Source organism: Salmo salar, chromosome 10, assembly GCF_965601325.2.
Source record: "Salmo salar chromosome 10, fSalSal1, whole genome shotgun sequence".
Classification (NCBI taxonomy): Eukaryota; Metazoa; Chordata; class Actinopteri; order Salmoniformes; family Salmonidae; genus Salmo; species Salmo salar.
In genome coordinates this window covers 54,349,309-54,376,251 of record NC_138300.1, presented here as the reverse complement: position 1 = coordinate 54,376,251, position 26,943 = coordinate 54,349,309, and the positions used below count along the sequence as shown (strand labels likewise).

At 41.5% G+C, this 26,943-nt stretch overlaps 2 protein-coding genes and 1 long non-coding RNA gene across 4 annotated transcripts; 2 read left to right on the top strand and 1 right to left on the bottom strand.

The window, feature by feature from the left end:
* Positions 1 to 330: 330 nt before the first annotated feature.
* On the bottom strand, positions 331 to 9,346 carry LOC106560502 (torsin-1A-interacting protein 2). The gene is made up of 4 exons (XM_014123467.3): positions 9,163 to 9,346; positions 5,289 to 6,062; positions 2,034 to 2,222; positions 331 to 1,849 (listed from the first exon to the last, which is right to left on the bottom strand). Exons 2-4 carry the CDS (start codon positions 6,028 to 6,030, stop codon positions 1,083 to 1,085), a joined length of 1,698 nt encoding a protein of 565 aa, XP_013978942.2. The 5' UTR covers positions 6,031 to 6,062; positions 9,163 to 9,346; the 3' UTR covers positions 331 to 1,082.
* On the top strand, positions 9,330 to 10,807 carry LOC123724425 (uncharacterized). The gene is made up of 2 exons (XR_006756970.2): positions 9,330 to 9,484; positions 10,055 to 10,807. It is a non-coding gene; the product is annotated as an uncharacterized LOC123724425 (long non-coding RNA).
* Positions 10,808 to 21,420: 10,613 nt separating this feature from the next.
* On the top strand, positions 21,421 to 26,381 carry LOC106560500 (uncharacterized). 2 transcript variants are annotated; one of them, XM_014123463.3, is made up of 8 exons: positions 21,421 to 21,675; positions 22,169 to 22,267; positions 22,367 to 22,546; positions 23,014 to 23,175; positions 23,278 to 23,421; positions 23,509 to 23,631; positions 23,725 to 23,775; positions 23,902 to 26,381. In XM_014123463.3, the coding sequence occupies exons 1-8, from the start codon at positions 21,606 to 21,608 to the stop codon at positions 24,699 to 24,701; spliced, it is 1,629 nt and encodes a 542-aa protein (XP_013978938.1). In that variant the 5' UTR covers positions 21,421 to 21,605; the 3' UTR covers positions 24,702 to 26,381. The 2 variants fall into 2 exon arrangements, with proteins under 2 accessions (XP_013978938.1, XP_013978939.1); XM_014123464.3 differs by having other exon boundaries at positions 21,484 to 21,675; positions 22,172 to 22,267.
* Positions 26,382 to 26,943: the final 562 nt, after the last annotated feature.

The window sequence follows — 26,943 nt, the reverse complement described above, 5'->3', positions numbered from 1 at the left end:
GCACACAGTGAACACAAAGGGTAGCCCTGTTGGAAATATAATGAATATGAGTGTCCATTTAAATGGTTGAATCGTGATCATGTCCGTCACATACATTTTGTGAGTAGTTTGTCTTTAAATAGTTTATGAAGCAACTTTCCTAGACAGAAGAGAATGAACCAAGCTACAGCCATGCAATATGGTCTTTGGTGCCCTCTGGTGGTACTCCACGAGGCAGACCAAAGACTACTTTGCACCTGTCATTTAGCCATTTCTAGATTTCTGGAGAACGAGCCAGCTCATGAAATATACACTCATTCTACGAAGAAGAGAATACACACATACCCCATATTTATTATTTCCATTTAAGGCACATTGTTTTATTGATATCTTTGCTCTCGTCAAAGTCCTTGACAGGTGAGGCAATCTGGGTAATCCTGACAAGGTAAACCCCTGGTTACAACAACACACACACACACACACACACACACACACACACACACACACACACACACACACACACACACACACACACTCCAGAAGGCTGCACTTCAATAGACATATATAGGATAATTAAAATATGACAGAGTAAACAGACTCATAATAATCACAACCTTCATTAATAACCCAATCTCAATCATGCTGTACATACAATACACACCCTGCAGTGTCTTCCAGATTACTAATTACTACATTACTCTCATTTCTCTCTGGGTGTGTGTTTTTCTTTCTTGGTTCTGCCTTTTGTAGTAGACTGAACTTATAAAGTGGCAAGTGGTCAACCATTGCTATTCATGTCCCTGTGTGCTGTGAGCATCATTAAAACATCACATCTGATGATGATGATGATGATGATGGCAACGTTATGAAGGATGTGAGGATAGATGTTTCAGATAGTTTAGTGATTGGTGTATTAGAAGATTAGCCTGGGTGCCAGTCTTCCTGCTCTCTCGTCAACTCCCTATGGAATTGTGACCGCCCCCCCCCCCCCACCAAAAAATGGCATTGACAATTGAAGTAGGCAAAAAAAAAAAAAAAAAAATCACAAACTGATCTGGGACCAGGCTAGCAGAAGGTGGAACAGTAAAAACAGACAGGGGGTTTTACACACAGCCACTCTGCTCTATGCTCTGCTCTACTGCCACTGGCAGGACCAGGTGGGAGATGCGGCTCCACAGACCACTGAATTTGTCCAAGTCCATCATGTCAAAGGCTGCCGGCTGGTCAGAGGAGAGGAACTTGTCCTGCAGGTGGTCATCAACCATCTCCTCCACAGCACTCAGTCCCAGGCTGGCCGGCAGCTCCTCCTCACCCCCCAGCAACACAGTGAAGATGAGCAAGGCCTCCTTGTAGGCTGCATTCTCGTGGTCACAGTAGCGGTAGAATATGATCGTGGAACCCGGGGGTAGCTCCTCAAAGCGGTGGATGACGGCTACAGGCTGGCCTCCCTCGAAGGCACCCCGCAGCTGGGTGTCGATGTCCAGCTTGACCTGGTCGCTGTCCTGGCCAGTCTTGCTGGCCCCGTCGATGTGGACGGAGGAGGCGTTGAGGGCAGAGGAGAAGGCGGAGGCCAGACGCAGGGCAAGGCAGTGCAGCGTCTTCTCCCCCCTGCGGCCTGCTGTCAGCATCAGGCTGACTGGCTCCGTGGGCCGGGCCGTCTGGAGGTGCCTCTCCAGGTGGATCCTGCTCCTCCTCCACAGCTCAGAGCGCTGCCCGGGGAACAGGGCCTCCATCTTCTTCATCTCTCTGTGGAAAGTCTCTGTTCGGTTGAATGCTGTGTGGTCAGGGGGAGACTCAGGGTTGAACAACATCACTGCCACGGCCAGCAGCAACACTAGAAGCCCAGTGAGCTTCAACATTGATGCATTTCCTGTAGAAAAAGCAGAAACAGGCTTCAGTTATTTGTTGTTATGATTTCCATGGTTTAGAATTAGTCCCGAGGGAGAATAAAATAAAATATAAAATTCCTTGAATTGCAAGTGCCACATCAAATCAGTCAGAGACTACCTAGTGTCTACTAACCAATGAAAACAGAAAGGAAGTGGCAGTCTTACGGGATCGGTCTTCACGTTTTTTAGTAGCCCTCTGGTCTATGATGAGTGGGATCTGGGGCTCTACAGCTCCATCCTTATCTTCCTCTGTAGAGCCTCTCTCACTGCTCTCCACTTGGGCAGTGGTGTTCTTCTCTGGATCACGGCCTGGCTGTTCCATCCCTGCAGCAGAAGGCTCCGTCTCCTTTTTTACTAGAGCCACAGGAAACACAAACAGAGGATGAACACAATAAGCAGTGTCTAGTGAAAGTATACACACCCCTTGCACAGTCGTGCACCTCTCTGATTCAGAGGGGTTGGGTTAAATGCAGAAGACACATTTCAGTTGAATACATTGTTGTACAATTGACTAGGTATCCCCCTTTCCCATTTTGATGCCATCAATTTAAATAACAAAAATTGACAAAATTATGTTTTTCTTACAGATCTACACATCCTACTCCACATGATCAAAGTTAAAGAAATTATAGATTTAGATGGAGATGGTTTGATTGTGTATGTCTTTATACCCCAGAGTTAATACTTGGTGGAAGCAGCTTTGGCAGCCATTACAGAAGTAAATCATTTTGAATAAGATTCTACCAACCTTGCACAACTCTTAGGGCAACATACAGTGTACAAAACATTATATCTGAAAAGGGATTACATTTGATTGTTTTATCCTACAGATCTATTCCACATTTACAAAGTGAAACAAAATCCACTCCAAATCATCCATTCTGTTTGCAACAAAGCCGTTAAGTAATACTGCAAGACAACACGGCAAAGACATCCACTTTTTGGCCTAAATTAAAAACTAGATTGGGTCAAATCCAATACAACAGAGTAAAACCCTCTGCACGTTCAAGTATTGTGGTGGCAGCATCATGTTATGGGTATGCTTGTCACCAGCAAAACTGGGGAGTTTGTCAGGATCAGAAGAAATATGAAAGGAACAAAGCCCAGGTAAAATGTTAAGAGGAAAAGCCACCTCAGTCTTCTGAAAACTAAAACTATCCCAGGTTTAGGTTTTCAAATAAACTAAATAAACTGCTCAAAAAAATAAAAGGGAACACTAAAATAACACATCCTAGATCTGAATGAATGAAATAATCTTATTAAATACTTTTTTCTTTACATAGTTGAATGTGCTGACAACAAAATCACACAAAAATAATCAATGGAAATCCAATTTATCAACCCATGGAGGTCTGGATTTGGAGTCGCACTCAAAATTAAAGTGGAAAACCACACTACAGGCTGATCCAACTTTGATGTAATGTCATTAAAACAAGTCAAAATGAGGCTCAGTAGTGTGTGTGGCCTCCACGTGCCTGTATGACCTCCCTACAATGCCTGGGCATGCTCCTGATGAGGTGGCAGATGGTCTCCTGAGGGATCTCCTCCCAGACCTGGACTAAAGCGTCCGCCAACTCCTGGACAGTCTGTGGTGCAACGTGGCGTTGGTGGATGGAGCGAGACATGATGTCCCAGATGTGCTCAATTGGATTCAGGTCTGGGGAACGGGGGGGCCAGTCCATAGCATCAATGCCTTCCTCTTGCAGGAACTGCTGACACACTCCAGCCACATGAGGTCTAGCATTGTCTTGCATTAGGAGGAACCCAGGGCCAACCGCACCAGCATATGGTCTCACAAGGGGTCTGAGGATCTCATCTCGGTACCTAATGGCAGTCAGGCTACCTCTGGCGAGCACATGGGGGCTGTGCGGCCCCCCAAAGAAATGCCACCCCACACCATGACTGACCCACCGCCAAACCGGTCATGCTGGAGGATGTTGCAGGCAGCAGAACGTTCTCCACGGCGTCTCCAGACTCTGTCATATGTGCTCAGTGTGAACCTGCTTTCATCTGTGAAGAGCACAGGGCGCCAGTGGCGAATTTGCCAATCTTGGTGTTCTCTGGCAAATGCCAAACGTCCTGCACGGTGTTGGGCTGTAAGCACAACCCCCTCCTGTGGACGTCGGGCCCTCATACCACCCTCATGGAGTCTGTTTCTGACCGTTTGAGCAGACACATGCACATGTGTGGCCTGCTGGAGGTCATTTTGCAGGGCTCTGACAGTGCTCCTCCTGCTCTTCCTTGCACAAAGGCGGAGGTAGCGGTCCTGCTGCTGGGTTGTTGCCCTCCTACGGCCTCCTCCACGTCTCCTGATGTACTGGCCTGTCTCCTGGTAGCGCCTCCATGCTCTGGACACTACGCTGACAGACACAGCAAACCTTCTTGCCACAGCTCGCATTGATGTGCCATCCTGGATGAGCTGCACTACCTGAGCCACTTGTGTGGGTTGTAGACTCCATCTCATGCTACCACTAGAGTGAAAGCACCACCAGCATTCAAAAGTGACCAAAACATCAGCCAGGAAGCATAGGAACTGAGAAGTGGTCTGTGGTCACCACCTGCAGAACCAGTCCTTTATTGGGGGTGTCTTGCTAATTGGCTATCATTTCCACCTGTTGTCTATTCCATTTGCACAACAGCATGTGAAATTTATTGTCAATCAGTGTTGCTTCCTAAGTGGACAGTTTGATTTCACAGAAGTGTGATTGACTTGGAGTTACATTGTGTTGTTTAAGTGTTCCCTTTATTTTTTTGAGCAGTGTATATTGCCAAGGAGACACCAGAATGGCTTTCCAATAGGTTTTGAGTGTTCCAGTCTCAGTCCTGACTTAAAATTGCTTAAAAATTAGAGACAGTTTCAATATTTCTGTCCATCAATGATTCCTAAACAAATGAACTGAGCTGGAGCAACTTTGACAAAAACTATGGATATACACAATGTAAAAAAACTTTAAGAACACCTGCTCTTTTCATGACATAGACTGACCAGGTGAAAGCTTTGATCCCTTATTGACGTCACTTGTTAAATCCACTTCAATCAGTGTATCAATACTAGGAAGGTGTTCTTAATGTTTTGTGCATCACTGGTTTGGACATGAGGCTGTAGCCAATATGCATATCACATACACTTTGTCATGTAGGATATTGTTTTATGTAGGCTACATTAAACATGTATTTAAATATTATTCCAATGGTGGCCTCGCTGATCCAATTCTGATCGTAGAAATTCCTTGAGATTGTGAAGTGTGATTTTTTTTACTTATCCATTTGGAAAACTGAAATGTATATTTTTTGTGTCCAACATTTGTTTAAACTTGTCCTGGAAAGAGAACAAGTGTTAATGTCAAGACCTGCAATAAGACAGAATCAGGGAATTAGACGGTACCATTTTTTAGGGGTGAAACATTGAACTTTTCTCACCTTCAGTATCAAGATCCTCCAAGTTCTGGCTCCCCTGACCACTTGATGAACTAGGGGGTAAAGAGGAATCCTGGTTCTGGTTTCTCTGCTCTGCCGGAGTATCCCCATCTGCGGTTCTCTGCTCTGCCGGAGTATCCCCACCTGCGGTTCTCTGCTCTGCCGGAGTATCCCCATCTGCGGTTCTCTGCTCTGCCGGAGTATCCCCATCTGCGGTTCTCTGCTCTGCCGGAGTATCCCCACCTGCGGTTCTCTGCTCTGCCGGAGTATCCCCACCTGCGGTTCTCTGCTCTGCCGGAGTATCCCCACCTGCGGTTCTCTGCTCTGCTGCAGTATCCCCATCTGCGGTTCTCTGCTCTGCCGGAGTATCCCCACCTGCGGTTCTCTGCTCTGCCGGAGTATCCCCACCTGCGGTTCTCTGCTCTGCCGCAGTATCCCCATCTGCGGTTCTCTGCTCTGCCGGAGTATCCCCATCTGCGGTTCTCTGCTCTGCCGGAGTATCCCCATCTGCGGTTCTCTGCTCTGCCGGAGTATCCCCATCTGCGGTTCTCTGCTCTGCCGGAGTATCCCCATCTGCAGTTCTCTGCTCTGCCGGAGTATCCCCATCTGCCGTTCTCTGCTCTGCCGGAGTATCCCCATCTGCGGTTCTCTGCTCTGCCGGAACATCTTCCTCTGTAGAGCCTCTCTCACTGCTCTCCACTTGGGCAGTGGTGTTCTTCTCTGGATCACGGCCTGGCTGTTCCATCCCTGCAGCAGAAGGCTCCGTCTCCTTTTTTACTAGAGCCACAGGAAACACAAACAGAGGATGAACACAATAAGCAGTGTCTAGTGAAAGTATACACACCCCTTGCACAGTCGTGCACCTCTCTGATTCAGAGGGGTTGGGTTAAATGCAGAAGACACATTTCAGTTGAATACATTGTTGTACAATTGACTAGGTATCCCCCTTTCCCATTTTGATGCCATCAATTTAAACAACAAAATTTGATTAAAAAGGATGTTTTTCTTACAGATCTACACAACCTACTCCAGCTTTTGCAGCCATTACAGAAGTAAATCATTTTGAATAAGATTCTTCCAACCTTGCACAACTCTTAGGGCAACATACAGTGTACAAAACATATCTGAAAAGGGATTACATTTGATGTGCCCCTGGTGACTCGTTGGGCAGGACGCACCACCCTCTAGAGAGCACTGCGGTTGTGAACGGTGCATTTGTCGTACCAGGCAGTGATACAGCCCGACACATTGGTGCGGCCGGCCCAACAAGTCACCTGGGGCCAACTGCCTGCCCTCCAGAACACCTACAGCACCCGGTGTCACAGGAAGGCCAAGAAGGTCAAGGACCCCAGCCACAGCCTGTTCATCTCACTACCATACAGAAGGCGCGGTAAGTACAGGTGCATCAAAGCTGGGACAGAGAAGCTGTTTTTCAGTCTCTATCTCAAGGCCATCAGACTGTTAAATAGTCACCACTAGCTGGCCTCCGCCCAGTACCTTGCCCTGAACTTTGGTCCCTGTCATTAGCCGGCTATCAACCGGTTACTCAATCCTGCACCTTAAATGCTGCTGTCTTATGTACAGACATGGAACACTGGTCAACTTTAATAATGTTCACATACTGTTTTACCCACTTCATATGTATATACTGTATTCTAGCCCATTCTATTTAACTATTGCTGTCCATATACTATTCTATCCTGTGTTCTTCAGATAGACAGTATGTGGATATACTACATATTCTGTCTATAAATTCCCCTCATACACACACACACACCGGACTCCGACATTGCTCGTTCTTAATTACATTCTTTGACTTTTTAGATTGTGTTTGTTGTGAATAAATTGGTTGTGGAAATCATTAGGCCCTAATCTATGGATTTCACATGACTGGGAATACAGATATGCACCGGATGGTCACAGATACCTTAAAAAAAAAGTAGGGGCGTGGGTCAGAAAACCAGTTAGTATCTGGTGTGACCACCATTTACCTCATGCAGAGTAACACATCTCCTTTGCATAGAGTTGATCAGGCTGTTGATTGTGGCCTGTGGAATGTTGTCCCACTTCTCTTCAATGGCTGTGCGAAGTTGCTGGAGATTGGCAGGAAATGGAACACGTTGTCCTACGCGTCGATCCAGAGCATCCCAAACATGCTCAATGTCGACATGTCTGGTGAGTACGCAGGCCATGGAAGAACTGGGACATTTCACTTCCAGGAATTGTGTACAGATCCTTGCGACATGGGGCTGTGAATTATCATGCTGAAACATGAGGTGATGAACGGCACAACAATGGGCCTCAGGATCTCGTCACGGTATCTCTGTGCATTCAAATTGCCATCAACAAAATACATTTGTGTTCATTGTCCGTAGCTTATGCCTGCCCATACCATAACCCCACCACCACCATTGGGCACTCTGGTCACAACATTGACATCAGCAAACCGCTCTGCCCGGTACAGTTGAAACCGGAATTCACCCATGAAGAGCACACTTCTCCAGTGTGCCAGTGGCCATTGAAGGTGAGCATTTGCCCACTGAAGTAGGTCACGACGCTGAACTGCAGTCAGGTCAAGACCCTGGTGAGGACGACGGGCACGCAGATGAGCTGCCCTGAGACAGTTTGACAGTTTGTGCAGAAATTCTTTGGTTGTGCAAACCCACAGTTTCATCAGCTGTCTGGGTGGCTGGTCTCAAACGATCCCACAGGTGAAGAAGCTGGATGTGGAGGTCCTGGGCTGGCGTGGTTACACGTGGTCTGCGATTGTGAGGTCGGTTGGACGTACTGGCAAATTCTCTAAAACGATGTTGGAGGCGGCTTATGGTAGAGAAATTAATATTCAATTCACTGGCAACAGCTCTGGTGGACATTCCTGCAGTCAGCATGGCAATTGCACGCGCCATCAAAACTTGAGAATCTATGGCATTGTGTTGCGACAAAACTGCACATTTTAGAGTGGCCTTTTGTTGTCCCCAGCACAAGGTGCACCTGTGTAATGATATGCTGTTTAATCCGCTTCTTGACATGCCACACCTGTCAGGTGGATGGATTATCTTGGAAAATTAGAAATACCTAACTAACAGGGATGTAAACAAAGGTGTACACAAAATTTGAGAGAATTAAGCTTTTTGTGCATAGGGAAATTTTCTGGGATCTTTTATTTCAGCTCATGAAACATGGGACCCGCCTATACTCTGGCTTAAAGATTTAATGTCACGTTTTGGACAACCCAATAAAATGTACATAGAAGTGTGTTATAGATCTGTCACTCATTGAAAGCAAGTCTAGGAGGCGGTAGATCTGTTCTATGTGCGCTATTTCTATGCTCTCCGTTCTTAGAGATTCTTCGGGATTTTGACAATAAAGCCCTTCATCTACTTCCTCATAAAATGAACCGTGGGTTCCTTTTATTTCTCTGTTTGCAGTTTGAAGGAAATCGCTAACTAGCATAATTGCTAGCTTCCTTCATACTGGATGCAGACACCAAAGTGGTAACCATAAATTCATATGACATTAGAGATTTAGATAAAGGCCTTAATGGCCAAAATCCCGAAGTGTCCCTTTTATTTTTGTTTTGCTCTTTTACTTTCGGTTTTGTACACCAGCTTTAAACAGCGGAAAATACAATATTTTTGGATACATATTTCCCAGCGGTTTAGATGGTGCGTTGATTCTGTACACTTAGTGATTGTTTTGTCACAAACTTAAATTAGGCAAACTGTTAACGTTAGAATTTTAGCAAACAGAAAATGGCGGAACGATTTCTGTTTATCTGAAGTGATATTAAGTTAGTGTTGCTAGCCATTAGTATAACCACTGTAGTGGTTATTTACCATAATTGTTTGTATTTCTATAGTGTTATGAATATACTTACCCACTGTATCGCCTTCCTCAGATAAATATCCGCTTTGAATTTGCCTCTTGGTACAGAGGAGCAATAAGAAATGTCGCAGAATGACCGCTTATAGCCGGAAAATAGATTCGTTAGCTATTTGTTTCACAACGAACTCTATAGAACGTAGCACTTATTTCCGGTGTTCTGTCGAAACAGCCCCTCCTAGGAAACGCTTCGGAGAACGATATAGCTACCTAGTCTAAATATTTAATTTGCGCTATACGGTATAATTTATAGTGGAACCATGGATCCTGAGATTTTACTAAACAACCCTACTCAACCAGCGAGGAGGTCGACAAAAGTAATTGATGAAAGTTACAGTTCAAATTAGTAAATCAGTCAATTGAAATAAATTAATAGGGTCCTAATCTATGGATTTCAAATGACTGGGAATATACAGATATGCATCTGTTGGTCACAGATTGATAGTAAAAAAAAAAAAATGAAGTAGGGGTGTATATCAGAAAACCAGTCAGTATCTGGTGTGACCAACATTTGCCTCATGCAGCGCCACATCTCCTTTGCATAGAGGATTGTTGATTGTGGCCTGTGGAATGTTGTCCCACTCCTCTTCAATGGCTGTGCAAAGTTGCTGGCTATTGGCAGGAACTGTAGCACACTGTTGTACATGTTGATCCAGAGCATCCCAAACATGTTTAATGGGTGACTGGCGAGTATGCAGGCCATGGAAGAACCGGGACATTTTAAGCTTCCAGGAATTGTGTACAGATCCTTGCGACATGGGGCCGCACATTATCATGCTGAAACCTGAGGTGATGTCGATGGATGAATTGCACGTCAATGGGCCTCAGGATCTTGTCACAGTATCTCTGTGCCATCGATAAAATGCAATTGTGTTTGTTTTCCGTAGGTTATGCCTGCCCATACCATAACCCCACCAACCCCCATGGAGCAGTCTGTTCACAACGTTGACATCAGCAAATCCACTCACCCACACAACACCATATTCCCAGTACAATTGAAACTGGGATTCATCAGTGAAAAGCACACTTGTCTAGCAGGCCAGGAAGGTGAGCATCTGCCCACTGAAGTCGGTTACGATGCCGATCGGCAGTCAGGTCAAGACCCTGGTGAGAACGATGAGCACCCAAATGAGCTTCCCTGAGACGGTTTTGTACAGAAATGAATTGGTTGTGGAAACCCAGAGTTTCATCATCTGTCCGTGTGTGCACAGGGTAGATTTTATGAATGAGTTTGTATGATAATTCTTTCACCTTATTAGATATACAATATTTACCAGATAACAACAAAACTTTCTTCCAGTTCACTTGTCCTCGGGCTGCATTCCAGTACATTTTAGCAGAGGGAATAGTAACATATTGACATAGTTTCCTTATATACATGTTATTACATTTATAGTTTAAAATTACAATTCCTTCTAATTGTATTGAGGCTACAAAATCCTCAACAGTTGCACTTGGAGTATTGTTATATTCTCCTAAAAGAAGAATAGCACCTTTAGGGACAGCTCTAACAACCATTAGATACTCAGGAGTGAATGTAACATTGTGTGTTCTAATAAATTCTGGATAATCATATAGTTGTCCATCATTGTTCAGTAATTGTTTAACCCAAATAATGAAACCAGTTTTGGAAAAACAAAGACTTGTTTTTGTATTTTATGTCTTTATTATTCCAGATTGTATACCTATGAGGGGAAAAATTGTGTTTGTACATGAGGGTCCAAGTTAGAAGTACTTGTTTATGAAAGTTTGCAAGCTTAATAGGGATTTTACCCAAATCAAAGTTGCATTTCAGTAAGAATTCTAGACCACCAATTTGTTGGAATATTAAATTAGGGATGATATTCCAGATGCAATCCTTATTTCTTAAATAAATAAATATTATATTAGAGGTTTTAAAATCCAGAGCATTCAACCCTCCCTCACCTTGGGTGCTTCATATTACCGCTTTTCTTAAATAATGTGGTTTATTCCTCCATATGAAGTTAAATAATTTCGTATCAACCATTTTAGTGACTGACAGAGGAACATCCAAGGCAAGGGAGGTATAAACTAATCTGGACAGACCTTCAGATTTTGATAAAAGTACACATCCAGATAAAGAAAGATCTCTTAATAACCAGGAGTTAAATCTCTTTCCAATTTTCTCTACAATAGGAGAGAAATTTAAGTTGACCCTTTCTTTCTGATCTTTGCTAAATGTGATTCCAAGATATGTGATCACATCTTTTACAGGGATATTACATACTGAGTTTAAGTCACATCTTTTCAACGCAAATAATTCACATTTCCTAATATTCAGAGATAAATCTGATACATGTGTGAAGGCATTAATACACTCAATAGCTTTCTTGACTTCATTATGATCTTTCCAAAAAATGGTGGTGTCGTCAGCCAATTGTGAACATTTTATCTCTTTGTCTTGTATCTGAATACCCCTAAAACTATCCTTATTTATATGAAGTGCCATTGGGCATCCTTGTTTAATTCCACGTCTAATGTCGAATCTTTGTGAAGTTCCATGGGATAATTTAACAGAGCTGTTACTATTATTGTAAAGTATCTTAATTAAATTTTGAAAATATTGACCAAAACCAAAAAATCGAAGAGTCTCAAAAAGAAAATAATGTTCAACTGTATCAAATGCCTTGTAAAAGTCTACAAATAAAATAAAGCTATCTTCCATAATATGCTCATTGTAGTCTATCTAGTCTAATACTATTACATATATATCTGCCCTTCATAAAACCAGACTGGGTATCCTCAATGATTTGGTCAAGACCTTTTTTAAGTCTTTCTGCAAAGACGGATGCAAGTATCTTTCCATCATTGTTCATTAATGTGATTGGTCTCCAATTTTCTAACATCATAGAATCTTTGTTTGGTTTTGGTACTACAGAAATTAGGCCCTGTGTCATAGAAACAGGCAGGACCCCTAAATCAATTGCCTCCTTAAAAACATTAAATATAAATTCAATAATATCCTCCTGAAAATATTTATAGAATTCACTGATAATGCCATCATTTCCTGGAGATTTGTTCTCTTTAACTTGCTGATACATTTTTTTATTTCATTAATAGAAATAAATTAATCACAAGACTTTTGGAAGTCTTCATCTATGAATTTTGCACAGGCTTTGACAGAGTCTAGAAAGGCAGATATGTCACTAGTAGGACAGGCATTACTGGTATAAAGGTTACCATAAAATTTCAAAACATATTTTGAAATATCTTTGGGGTTTTCATTTTCTTTGCCATCTATATTGAGCTTATGAATAGATGTAAATTCAGAATTCTTTCTTTCTAAATTGTAAAAGTATTTTGTATTTTTTTCACCTTCCTCCAACCATCTCCTTCTTGATCTTACAAATGCCCCTTTTGCTCTCTTCATACATTCGGTCCATTTATAGTTGTAAAGAGAATAACTGACCCTTTCCTTCTTCATCAAGGTCCTCCATAGAGATTAGAGAAAGTATTTCCTTAACAAGTTTATCTTCCCTCAATCTTTTAAGTTCAGCAATTTCTTTACCTCTCTTCATGGCTGTTTGTCTTATTTCATACTTCATTAATTCCCAATATTTCCCATAAGACTTAAATAGTTGGGCTTTCCTCCAATTGTCTTGTATAATATCTTTGGCATCCATCTTAAAATGATCATCTTCCAACAGTCTACTATTGAGTTTCCAATAACTCCGATTCGGTTTAACTTCAGATCCATTCATATTTAAAGATAAGAATATAACTTTATGGTCAGTAAGAATTGATGGTTCAATTGATACCTTGACTACAGAATTATCTAATGAATTAGAAATCAACCAGAAGTCAATTCTTGACTGTCTGAACATGTCCTTGTTACTCCAAGTGAATTCCTTTTTATCAGGATATTTAGATCTCCAAATATCGACTAATCCAAGACCAAGACATAGGTTATTAAACTCAGGCTTAACTATGCAGGATCTGTTAGGAGGGGGATATCTGTCAATCATCACATTAGATACAGAATTAAAATCTCCACCTAAGATAATTTTGATACCCTAAAATACACCTATAACTCTATTAATTTCTTCTTCAAATTCTTGAAATAATATCCTGTTGTTTGGTTTGTTGTTGGATGCATAAATATTCCCTAATAAAACATTTCACTGTTTAAATTCACTGTTAAAATTAACCAACGTCCAGAGTGGTGAGTCTTACTACTGATGACCTTCCCTTTAAATGCACCTCTTAAAACTGCTACACCTGCAGAGTGGTGAGTCTTACTACTGATGACCTTCCCTTTAAATGCACCTCTTAAAACTGCTACACCTGCAGAGTGGTTGTTGCCATATGATAACCAGATATCGTTACCCCATAGATTTTCCAAAAAGATAGATTGGAAGAACAAGCATGAGTCTCTTGTAAAAAGTAAAAGTCTGCATTAAACCGTTTGCAATACAGGAAAATAGCCTTACGCTTGAGTAAATGAAGAATACCCCTGACATTAATTGAACAAAGAGATACAGACATAAACTTCAACCAACAACCTTGTTATGCTAATATAAGCTTTTCCTAAGGATATGTAACTCAAAAGGATTTCCATCCCATTATTAACCTCCAACAACAAAAAAACTAAAGAAATATTGGTCATAAAATTACCAAAGTATTGTTACTCCCACAAGGGGGAGACATTGTGTAGACTTTACAATAAGCAGTTATTCACCTATAGTAAGTGTTTAGTTACCAGTTCTCAGGTCAGCCTTTTCTCATTCAAGTGTTTGTGTACATTTTTATAATAAAAGGCTGCTTTTCACCTAGTAATCAGTTTTTTGGCCTGACAGTTCTGTCCGAGTTAGACTCTGGCTCTCACTCAAATGTTCTGATTTGGCCGTATTTCTTTCCCATCGATGATCACTCTTGCACCGATACAAAAATGCAGTTTTCCCTGCCTTTCGAGCTGCAGCCACCATTGGCCACAGTTTCTCTCTTGTCACTTTGTCTGCTGAGGTCAGATCCTCCGTGAACCTCAATTTTTGTTTGATGAGGAATTCACAATTCTTTGCTCGCCTCCAAAGAAGATCCCGTGTAGATCTGTTGGTGAACCGGATGATGGTTGTCCTCGGTCTCTTCTCTTGATCCTTAAGTCTTCCCAAACGATGGACGATGTCTACATTTTCCTGAAGTTTGGCTTTTGATTCGGGAATGACAGCTCCACAGATGTCAACAACTCTGCATTTGATGTCCTCACCTGCCTGCTCTGGAATTCCATGGAGCCTCAGGTTCCACCTGCGTTGGTATCTCTCCGCCTCATTCACATTTTGCTCGGGTTCAGCCACCTTCTTTTCATTTTCCTGGCAGATAACTTCCACTTTCTTCATGTCACTTTTGAGGGTTTTCACTTCTCCAAAGATAAAGTCAACAGATTTTTTAATGGCCTCAATTTTCATCGTATTCTCACTAACCATGACCTCCAAGCCATTTGCCCTTTCATCCATCTTTGCTGTCAAAAGCATTACAATATTGTTTTGCATCTCTGTATATAGGTTTCCACTAACTGTTTCTGCTAACTTGTCTAGATACACACCCACAAGTCAAAATTGGATATATCGTAAAAATATAAAACCAAAAATATGCTCTCTCTTCATTAGTAGTCATTAAAAGTATTCACATGGTCCTCATTAATTAGCTTAACCGGCGCTAATGTTACTCATTAATTAGCTTGTTGAAGCTACATACCTAGCTAAGAATTTAGTGTTTCAATTTAATTAGTTATGAGTTAGCTAGTAGCTAGCTAAGTTAATGGTTAACCGGTCCAAAATTTGGAAGTTGGCGGTCAGATATAGAGATATAAATATATATATATATATATATATTATTGTCACTCACTAAACTCCTTTTCTCGCCTTCGCCAGCAGTTACTGTAGAGTTGACACCAACAGATCCGCTGAAGAGGAGGAGGGAAGAGAACAAGATCCCATCCTCACCTGTCAATGGCCAAAAGCAGAGTTGCAAAGAAAAATACATATCTCAGACTGGCCTATAAAAATAAAAGATTAAGATAGGCAAAAGAACACAGACTGGACAGAGGAACTCTGCCTAGAAGGTCAGCATCCCAGATTCGCCTCTTCACTGTTGACGTTGAGACTGGTGTTTTGCGGGTACTATTTAATGAAGCTGCCAGTTGAGGATTTGTGAGGCATCTGTTTCTCAAACTAGACACTAATGTACTTGTCCTGTTGCTCAGTTGTGTACCAGCCTCATTCCTCTTTTTATTCTGGTCAGGGGCAGTTTGCACTGTTCTGTGAAGGGATTAGTACACAGGGTTGTTTGAGATCTTCAGTTCCTTGGCAATTTCTCGCATGGAATGGCCTTCATTTCTCAGAACAAGAATAGACTGACAAGTTTCAGAAGAAAGTTATTTGTTTCTGGCCATTTTGAGACTGTAATCGAACTCACAATTGCTGATGCTCCAGATACTCAACTTGTTACATTGATGGAAGCTACCATCTATCTTCAATATTAAAGCTGATCCACCCCCTAAAAAAAAAGAAACAAATGAAATAAAATAAACTGTTTATCCCTGAATAAAACCTACTGTATCTTGTGGAATAACAGAACAACAGACAAGCTTCCAAGGCAGTTACCGAAAGGGAATTTTTCTCAACTGACATCCTATGGTAACATTATCATAACCTCATTTAACTTTGTGACTCTTGTACATTTCGTGATATCACGCACCGTGACAGCCCTATTCTCGTCCACCAGTTGACTCTTTCTCTAGCAGTTATCCTGTGGGTAAGGTTATGGCAGCCCTACCTCCAGAACCAGTTTTCAGGGATAGGGGACTTTCAATGGTAGAGGTTAAAACTGACCTTGGTGTTAGCACACAGTAGAAACAATAGCTGTTCTCATGAAGTGGCATAAGATGTTTCCTTTTGATAAAGCAAAATAAAGAGAAACATGCTGATGTTGGAGGAGAAAGACATTTTAATAAAACAAGACCTCCACTTTGTATAAAACGATTCTCTGGTCATTATATTTCTGCTCCACTGGTTTAAAGAGATACATATTTATTACAAAACAAAAATACCTGTCCTTCATTGAGAGAAGGGGTCATAGGTTATATTAGTGTCCGCACCATAGACCGTATTGGAAACGGGGGATGGAAATGTTTATTTATTCAACAAGCGTTTCCCAGAAATGACTTTAGTCTGGAATGTTCTTTGTTAAAAACTTCCTCCTAACCTCTGTGTAGAGTGTTGATTAACTACCCAGGAGACTTTCTATCTTATAGTCACACCCTGATATAACCCCCCCAGACATGGAATGACAAACTCCTGTCTCTTCCTTGCAGGACATACATCAGGTTTGATATGCTTGATAGAGGGGATCTCCAGCTTTCCTTGTCAGTAAGGCTGTTTCCCTTTTGATTAGGCTGGTGAAGTAATGTCATGATAGATTAATATATTAAATCTACTCATTTACCTCAGATCTCAAAAGAGTGTTTTAGTTGTTTTGTCTGACCATGAAACAAGCCAAACAGATATGTCGCGTTACTCCTTTTCCTGTTAATTAAAATTAGGCCAGACAAAAAACGTATATTATTTCCATATTTTTATACTTAGATTATGAAAAATGCTAATCTGTATCATCTGGAAGATTAGCATTTGTAGACAAGAGTTTTAACTATTATTTATTTTTTACTAAATTGCCAAAAAGTTGAACAAAATCACAGCCATTGTTATTATGTTTGTTATATCAGTCAATCCCTGTCTATTGTATTGTTTTGTTTTGTCTTTGGATTAAAGTATCAACAGTAGAATCCTCAAGGGGAGGACCATCCTCCTCACTGAATTTCATAAATGTATTGCCACCGGGGACCACTGGTGTAACTGCTAAACTGCTTTCTGACTGTATTCTGTACTGTATGATTGGTAGCGGGTTTACTAATGCGTTAGTTCTAGTAGCTATGTTGACTATGATGTGACAACGATGTAGGCTGTGTGTAGCGGTTATGGTGGTCATAATATGGTTTGGCTTGGAAAGGTTTTTTTGCCTGGTCACAGACAGCTGATGTGTTGTGCACTGAAGTACACAAGCGAAGGGAAAGGTGATAGGAGGAGAGCACTTAGATAGTTGTGAGATGGAATTATAAATACAACGAGCAAAGTGATCATGCTGTTTTGAAAAGTGAACTGTGTATTCATTCCGCTGATTCTGTTGAAAAACCTTTCTTCAATGGAAGCAAACGGAACGGGATAAAATACATTCTACTTATCACTAAAGTAAATATTAGGCTACTTATTCATATCGCATGCATGACTTTTCAAACTCAATGAAAGACCAGTGATCTACATAGTGTTGAGTAAAGCCAATTTGACAAGGGGAGTTCTAGAAAGATGCCTGAGTTTCCGAGTTGGATGACCATTCGCAACGATTTTCCCCAGTCGGTTCAGTTCTATATTGAACAAAAATATAAAACGCAACATGTAAAGTATTTGTCTCATGTTTCATGAGCTGAAATTAAAGATCCCTGAAATGTTCCCAAAATTTTTTTTAAAGGCACATATAACCTATATATCAATACATACACACAAACTATCCATGTCAAATAGGGGAGAGGTGTTTTTTGAAACTATATTTGCATACACACAGCATATTTGCATAGTATTTATATCAGCCCTCTGATTACAATGAAGAGCAAGACATGCCGGTCTGTTCTTGGCCAGCTGGAGTACACATTGTTGGATTACTTAATGGAGAAAAAAATCTATATTTTAATAACGGAGCATTTTCTACATTCAAACTGAACCCCTGCAACTGGACACTGACATTTTGAGAGTCCGGTTTCCCCAAATTGAGGACGAAGACCTCATTGCTAAGGTTGGTCGAAAATTCTATGAGCTACACCAAGCAGTACCTATCCTGTAACTCCCAGTAATATATACCACAAATCTTTGGTTAAATCACATTATCTGATGTACCAACCTGTAGCTAATAGAACTGGTGTTCATGATGAAATTGCCATTCACAAAGAAACATACAGTAAGACAACACAGTATGATCAGTGTAGTAAAGTTCAGGGAATACTTGTAAAGATGTGGAAGGAGTGTTATCATGATCTAACTGCCATTCATGAGTCATCTGCTTGAAATCTAGCATAATGTCTAATCCCGAGATAAAGAGAGAGAGATACAGAGAGAGAGAGAGATACAGTTCACGGGATACAATTCCGCTACAATGTCACACGAAGGCAAAGGAATTCTGTTTCTGTATCGAGAATCAACTAGAAATCGAGGATGAAGCCCAGGCACCACACTGTATTGTCTGTGACACAAAAAAAGATAATAAATTATACTCTATTGTACTTTGTGAACAACAGTTGAACAGTGCCAGCATAACATCAACATTATAGTAGACTAGATGACCATGCATACATGGGCACAGGCACAGAGATTACATTTACAACAATATTTAGCCTAATAGAAAGAAATGTGGCATAACCCTCATGCTTTGCACAGTGACCAGACTGTACAAATGTACCTAGGTAGGCAGACAGTATCTACCTACATCCATGTCTATTAGGCATGCTTAGGCAAATATTTGTGTAATAAAACCAGCTTCAGTTTAAGAGATTTACAACAATAAATTGTTGTATTATTGTTTCTTATCACTGTTTGCTAGTAAACTTAGCTAGCTAGCTTGCTGGATATACATGTTATTTACATCTGTTTGGAATCCTATCTTGCGTCATGCCTATAATTTTGTGAGACTGAAATGCATCCACGATCATAATCATAACCAATGTCAACCCTCGTCAGTTATGTTACATAGCTAGCTAGTAAAATTATTTACAGTTGCTGATCTTACACGTTTGCTAACAAGTGACAAATGTGAGGCGTGGCGCATAACAAGTTAGCAGGCGCCAGGTTAACTAGCTAGCCATCTAGTTTGCTGGTTAACCTAGCATTAGGTGGCTGGTTGTAACATTGTAGCTTGCTGTTTAATAGCCATATCTACGACTAAAAAGAGAAGAGGTTTTACAATCGAGATACTAAAGATTTTTAATCAGAGATATGGCTACCAGTAGTTGTTTAGCTAACTTAGCTAGCTACCTAGCTAGCTATGTAGCTAAGTTAGCAAACAGAAAAATAATTTGATTTCTCCCCACTGTGACACAGTAGTATGTTAGCGATACACAATATGGGTTTCAGTAGATAAACTAAAGTTAGCTAGATAGCTAGGCAGGTAGGTGGCTTGCAGGAAAAATAACTTACTTAGCTAGGCACCGTATTTGTCATCTGCCCTCTACAGCATTGACTGTAGCTGAGCTTCTAACATTAGCTAAATCCAACTCTTTGTTTCAAATTCTCTTTGCTATATTCCATTGGAAAGTCACCAAGTAGCTAATAGAACATAAAAAAATGCTCCATCGTCAAATTCGTGTTGATGAGAGGCGTCACTTGAAGCCATTGCGTCCGGTCAGTTCTTTCAGTTTTGCCCAAAGGATTGTGTTGTTCGTGTTCGCCTCCTTTTAAAAAAAAAAGCCTGACTTGGGAGAGGGACGGGGCCAGAGCACGAAGCACTGCCCACCTCAAGTTGTAGTCTTTCAGAGACTGAACAAAATGTGTCTGCTTGTATATTTAGCAATGAATCCGCTGATAGAAACATTGCTGAAAGACATCCAAGGGCTCTATCGAACAAAGGAAAACCATATCTACACGCAGGAAAATCCTCATCAATACACTGGAAGCCGTCATAGGGTGTATAATTCAGCGAGCGAAGCCCAGACCTGCCTTCCTCCTGGGCCATTATGTGTGAAACACATCTCACTGTCCTAGAAATGCCTCGGACATGATGAAAAAAGGCCCATATTCCTCCAGGGTGAAATTCCCCTTTAAGGATGCCGGGATATGAGAATGGAAAAAGCAAGCGTAATTAATTAGAACAAAGAAACTTACAAAAGTCTCCACAGCCTCAGAACAAGCAGTTAACCAACCAACCGTCTGAGCTCAAATACCCAGCTATATACTGTACATACATGGAGCCCTACCCAGCTTGCACTGAACATTTACTGAGGGTAGGCTACACAACTGGAAGTTCAGATAAATGCTTTCGAACATGATAACTATTGGTAAACAGTTTCACACAACATCAATGGCATAATAATAGCGCTCAATACATGATTCATTAACATGATAATCAATAGATACAGCACTAGGCCTTCCCTTTGAACTTGGCGGTTCCCACACAACATTCTAAATACGAGCGCATGGAATTCTTGGGGACAAGAACAACAGGGCTACTCCACTCAATGTTTGACCTTTCAACGACCCCTAGAGACTACATCACCACCAGCTCTTTCTTGAGTATCGGGAGCAGCCGCTCTGGAATCCTGTACATTCTCTGGTGAACTGGAGTGGGGTGTTTGAGTGGGATCTTGTGCTCCACCAGTGTGGTGTAACCTGGCGTGTCTGAAAACAGTTCAGGAGGAGAGATTTTTTATTTTTGTTTACCTTTATTTAACTAGGCAAGTCAGTTAAGAACAAATTCTTATTTACACTGATGGCTTACCCCGACCAAATCCTCCCCTAACCCGGACGATGCTGTGCCAATTGTGTGCCGCCCTATGAGACTCCCGATCACGGCTGGTTGTGATACAGCCCGGGATCGAACCAGGGTCTGTAGTGACGCCTCTAGCACTGAGATGCAGTACCTTAGACTGCTGAGCCACACAATGTGAGCTATTGCTATGCTTCCTGTTCTTAAAGGGATACTTCAGGATTTTGTCAATGAAGCCCTTTATCTACTTCCCCAGAGTCAAATCAACCCGTCGATTCCATTTTTATGTGTTTTTCTTGGAGTTTGAAGGTGATTGCTAACTAGCGTTAGCGCAATTGCTAACTAGTTTCCTTCATACTGGATGCAGATACATAAAAATGGTATCCATGAGTTCATCTGACTCTTGGGAAGTAGATAAAGGACTTAATTGCCAAAATCCCAAAGTATCCCTTAAAATTTCGGTTTTGTACACAGCTTCGAACAACTGTAAATACAATTTTTGGCTTATTGAAAATATATTTAACACTGATTTACATAGTACCGTGGTTCCCAAACTGTGGGGCCGAGGAGTCGGCAGGGGGCCCCTTTAACAGCATTATTTGCATTTCTATAGTGTTATGAACATACCCACTGTATCGTATTCCTCAGATAAATACCAGCTTTGAATTTGCCCCTTGTTGCAGAGGAGCAATAACAAATGTGACAGATGTGGAGTCGCAGAATGACCGCTTATATCCGGAACATAGATTCGCCAGCTATGTGTTTCCAACGAAATCTGTAGAACGTACAGTTTATTTCCTGTTTTGTAAAAAACGGCCCATCCTAGGAAATGCGTTTGAGAAGTTGCACTATAGGGTGAATATTTAATTTGCGCTATAAGGTATAATTTCGAGTGGAACCATGGATCCTGAGATTTTACAAAACAACTCTGCTCAACCAGCGAGGAGGTCGACAAGACAATCGATGAAAGGTTTGTCAGCCAGAAAGCTACCCTAATCCTATCTGCCTAGCCGAGCTAGCTAGCTAACTAGCCTTCCGTTTCCTCTAGCTGTTTCCGCAAACTAGATAACACACCCACAAAGTCAAAATTGGCTATATCGTAAAAATGCATGAAAACAAACATTTGCTAGTTAACACGATGTTTTGACATGTTAGTTTGTTAGTTAACTTAGCTATCTATTTATTAGCAGTCATTAAAAGTATTAACATGGTCTTTAAAAAATATATATTATTATTATTTTTTAGTATTAACATGGTCCTCATTAAATAACCTAGCCGGAGCTAACGTTACTCATCCATTACAAACCTAGCCTTTCCAATTTAATTACTTATGAGTTAACTAGCTAAGTTAATGGTTAACCAGTCAAGAATTTGGAAGTCAGCAGTCAGATATATCCAGCTTGGATGTAACTTTTAGCTGACGTTATTGTTACTCACTAAACTCCTTTTCTCGCCCTTGCCAGCAGTTACTTTAGAGTTGACACCCAGAGGTCCGCTGAAGAGGAAGAGGGAAGAGAACAAGATCCCGTCCACACCTGTCAATGGCTCCATGGAGGACGATGGTAAAAGTCAATAGGCTACTAGTCGTAAAGGCTTGTGGAGGTTAAACAGATGATTGAGATTGTAGTACTTTATCTACTGCTTTCCTTTCCCAACTTAAGAGTCCCCTGGCAAGAAGACTAAGTCAGAGATTGGAGTGGCAGGGGATGGCAGTTGTGATGAGGATAAGATGGATGTCCAGGAGACCACTGGGGATGAAGATCTGGACTCTGAGCAGAACGAGGACCAGGAGATGAGTGCAGAGGAAGACTCCTCCCATCACAATGTCACACAGCATAAACGTGAGTTTAGGAGGACCGCATTACCGTTCACCCCAACCCGACCAAATTCACATATAGGAAACATAACTGATTCTTGATGCTTTTTTCTTAGCCCACATAAAGGTGCAATATGCAAAAATCGCTCTGCCATTTCCTGTTTGCAAAAACTAGTTTGCCTAATTTCAGTTTGTGACAAAACAAGCAGTCATAGTGTAGAGAATCATTGTATCATCTAAACTGCTATGAAATATAATTTCAATAACCACAAATATTGAATATTCAGCTGTTTGAAACTGGTGTACAAAACCCAAAGTAGAAGAAAAAACTTAATAGCGGGAAGCATAGAAATGCTTTCATTGCGAATGACAGATCTATAACTCACATTTCTATGTGAATTTGGTTGGTGTGCCGAAAAAGTTACATATTGCAGCTTTAATGGTGCATACTAGGCTTGATGATTGTCCTGTGGCTTACCCATTCTGTAACAGGTCCCTTTGATAAAACTTTGATGGGGAAAATGAATGTGAACGTACCGAAGACGGTCGGTGTTGGCTCCCAAGAGATTGTAGATCCCAGGTTGTACCTACTGAGTCGCAGTTCCATTCACACAACCGAGGAGCTGAAAACAGATCTATTCAAAACCAAGAGAAGTAGGACCTAATTTTAACCTCTAATCTTGACGATCTCTAAAGATCAGTGAATATCAAACTGATATTTTTCTCTAAAGGGCTTTTCATGTGTTTTGTTTTCAGTGGAAACGTCAAGAAGAGCTGCATCTGGTACCAAGCCTGCAACCCAACTCAGACCCCTGGAGAACCGACCAGAGGTTCTGACTTACAAGACTAGCAGCATGGCGGAGTACAGGGAGAAGATGCAGAGGAAAGACAAAATAACTGGTAAGATGACGGAGCTAATGTAGTTTTCCTAGTCAATCTAAAGTGTTGTGTATTTTAACACGTATTTTAACACTGTTCTCCGTGTAGGATTGCCCAGTGCTAACCATCATAGCATGAGAAGTTACCCTACCTCTGAAGAGTCCTTCACATCGAGCTGTCGGGTGAACAATATTCCTACTCGAAAACAAACTACCAAACTCAGAAAACAAGGTACCGTTATGTATACTGGTGCATTTTTATTGAGGAAGTAGTGTTTGACATTATTTCAGTATTATTTCAATATGAATATTTTTCTATTTTAAGATATTAAGAAATCAGCTGTTATCAAGGCAATTCCTGGGAAAGCTTTTGGGGGTAAGTTTGAAAAAAATAAAAAATAAAAATTCTCCTTGAATTGTCCTAAAGTAGGAGGCATTTTAATATTATTTATATTTGCATTTGTTTCTGGAATTAAACATGGTCATCTTCTCATCCCTGCAGGGTGCATGTGGAAACTGTGTCAGGCTCTGGTGCTGCTTGTCTCTGGTGTTCTGGGCCTCCTGGCCTACCAGCACCTCCCACTGCCCCGCAGGCCTTCAGGGGGTGGAGACCATCCAGCCTGGCCTGTGAGAGAGGGGAAGTTTGTTTCTCAGTTATCTGCTCTGGAGGCCCTGTTCCCCGGGCAGCGCTCTGAGCTGTGGAGGAGGAGCAGGATCCACCTGGAGAGGCACCTCCAGACGGCCCGGCCCACGGAGCCAGTCAGCCTGATGCTGACAGCAGGCCGCAGGGGGGAGAAGACGCTGCACTGCCTTGCCCTGCGTCTGGCCTCCGCCTTCTCCTCTGCCCTCAACGCCTCCTCCGTCCACATCGACGGGGCCAGCAAGACTGGCCAGGACAGCGACCAGGTCAAGCTGGACATCGACACCCAGCTGGGGAGAGCCTTCGAGGGGGATCAGCCTGTAGCCGTCATCCACCGCTTTGAGGAGCTACCCCCGGGTTCCACGATCATATTCTACCGCTACTGTGACCACGAGAATGCAGCCTACAAAGAGGTGTTCCTGCTCTTCACTGTGCTGCTGCCTGAGGAGGATTTGGGGAAGGAGCTCAGTCTGAATGAGGTGGAGGAGAGGGTCCAGGATTATATTACGGACACCTTTGTGGAAAGTAACAGCTCAGACAAGCCTGGCTCCTTTAATCGGATGGACCGGGACAAGCTGAGTGGACTATGGAGCCGTATCTCCCACCTGGTCCTGCCGGTGGCAGTAGAGGAGAGCATAGAGCAGGGAGGATGCATGGACTGAACTGGCAGCTACAGGAGATGTCTGGCTAGGTAGGAGCAGGCTCGCTGGGCTCCTCTCTGTCTTTATGGAGCTCTGGAGTAGCTGTGGCTCTGTAGCTGAGGGGTGATGGTGTGAAGACACACCGAGGTGCTCTGTGTCTCTCTGGGTTTTTTGGACTTCACAGGTGAACTCTAGGACCTAGAGGTGATATCTTCCAGAGGTCATATGCTCTTAATAGAGATTTCTATGCTGACAGATCCAAACCAACATTTAATATTCAGCCCAACTGCACTGTTTAGTTTTAACTGAGCTGTCCTCTCTTTCTGGTCCTCTGTCCTATTTCTGATCATTTCACAACTGCCAGCTGCTGAAATCAGGAAGTCATCACAGAGTGAAGGTCTGGGTTGAGGACAACAGTTTGTTGTGGCTTGTTTTTATTTCAGACCCAAAGTTTGCTTTATAGAGATGTACAGCATTGATTTTATATGACATCTATTGTTTCACGTTTTTCTTGTTTTGTCTTTTCTACTGTACTGAAAATGAAATCGTTACCTTGTTTTTAATTGAAAAAAGAAAGTCCTTTTGCTATTCAATTTAGTGTTTGTTGCTGCATGAAATTGAATCTGAGTTTAAATTCCAGGATTTCACCAGTGATCCATGCGTTGGTAAAGTGACTGAAAACGGAGTTCCTTTTCTGCTGTTAAACGCTTATGTATACATATTTTAAAAATATAATTTCAATACCTCCATTCCCTGCATATTTAGCTGAAATGTCTTGCACTAATTCTCTGGCTTTACATTTTCAACCTACCAGCTCACCTCGACGATTGGCAGACATGGAGACGGAAATAATCGTAATTTGGGATGCTGCATTTGGTTTGTCTCTATCTCGCTCTCTCTCTCTGTGTGTGTGTGTGTGTGTGTGTGTGTGTGTGTGTGTGTGTGTGTGTGTGTGTGTGTGTGTGTGTGTGTGTGTGTGTGTGTGTGTGTGTGTGTGTGTGTGTGTGTGTGTGTGTGTGTGTGTGTGTGTGTGTGTGTGTGTGTGTGTGTGTGTGTGTGTGTGTGTGTGTGTGTGTGATAGTGTAGTATTTGCTTAATGAAAAATATTATTAAATGACTATATTGGAAATATTTTGAAATAATTGTTCAGTGGTAGTTCTATTTTTATAAGACAAGTTGGGTGGGGGGGGTAAAGAGAAGAGATGTTGAATATGATATTTTTCACACTGAAATTCCAAGAATTATGGAAGAAGAGAGATCGCTGTAATTTATCAAATTCTTACTGCTATGATGCTTTTTTTTGTTGCTTTTTTTTCTCAAAATGCTTGAGTGTCTTAATGAAGTAAACAATTCTAGATTATTGCAGAATGTGTTGGCATAATTTAGCAGTATAATCTGAACTGATTGAAACAGTCAATCAAAAATGTATATTACATAACTGGTATTGCCAGTCAGACATTGTGCCTTTTTATAGAATATTTTAATTGGTGTTGCACCAAATTACTCAGTGATGAAGATGAATATTGAACCAAGTAATTCAACAACCTGTCCCAGCACCAACTATTTTCTTTCCACTGAGAAATATTTCTTAGTTTATGCTCTGTTGTTGTAACTAAGATATTTTGTATTGCTTTCACCTGAATAAGTATGTTCTCTTTGATTGTTTTGGTTTTCCTATAATAATAAAATAGTTTAATAGTTGCTTATTGACTTTATTCATCTGAGGGGGATTTGTTTTTCTTAGCTTGAGGAACAAAGTTCATGATACAATTATTCACATGTTATCCACAGGGATGCACTTCCAAGAGCATTACTAATGGTCTTTTTGCAGGAAGTCTCTTGATTTATATTATCTGTGGTCAGTTCCCTTCACTAATGAGCTGGTAATGATGGTCTATTGTTAGAATCGCTCACTGAGGGTTGAGTGTCAAAAGGAAGAGCTGAATGTCAAATGTGTGGACTCTTGAACAGTGACATCGGTAGGGAGAAAAAAACTGTCTATCCCTGAATAAAACCTACTGTATCTTGTGGAATAACAGAACAACAGACAAGCTTCCAAAGAAGTTACCGAATTTTTCTCAACTGACATCCTATGGTAACATTATCATAACCTCATTTAACTTTGTGACTCTTGTACATTTCGTGATATCACGCGCCGTGACAGCCCTATTCTCGTCCACCAGTTGACTCTTTCTCTAGCAGTTATCCTGTGGGTAAGGTTATGGCAGCCCTACCTCCAGAACCAATCTTTGGGAACAGGAGA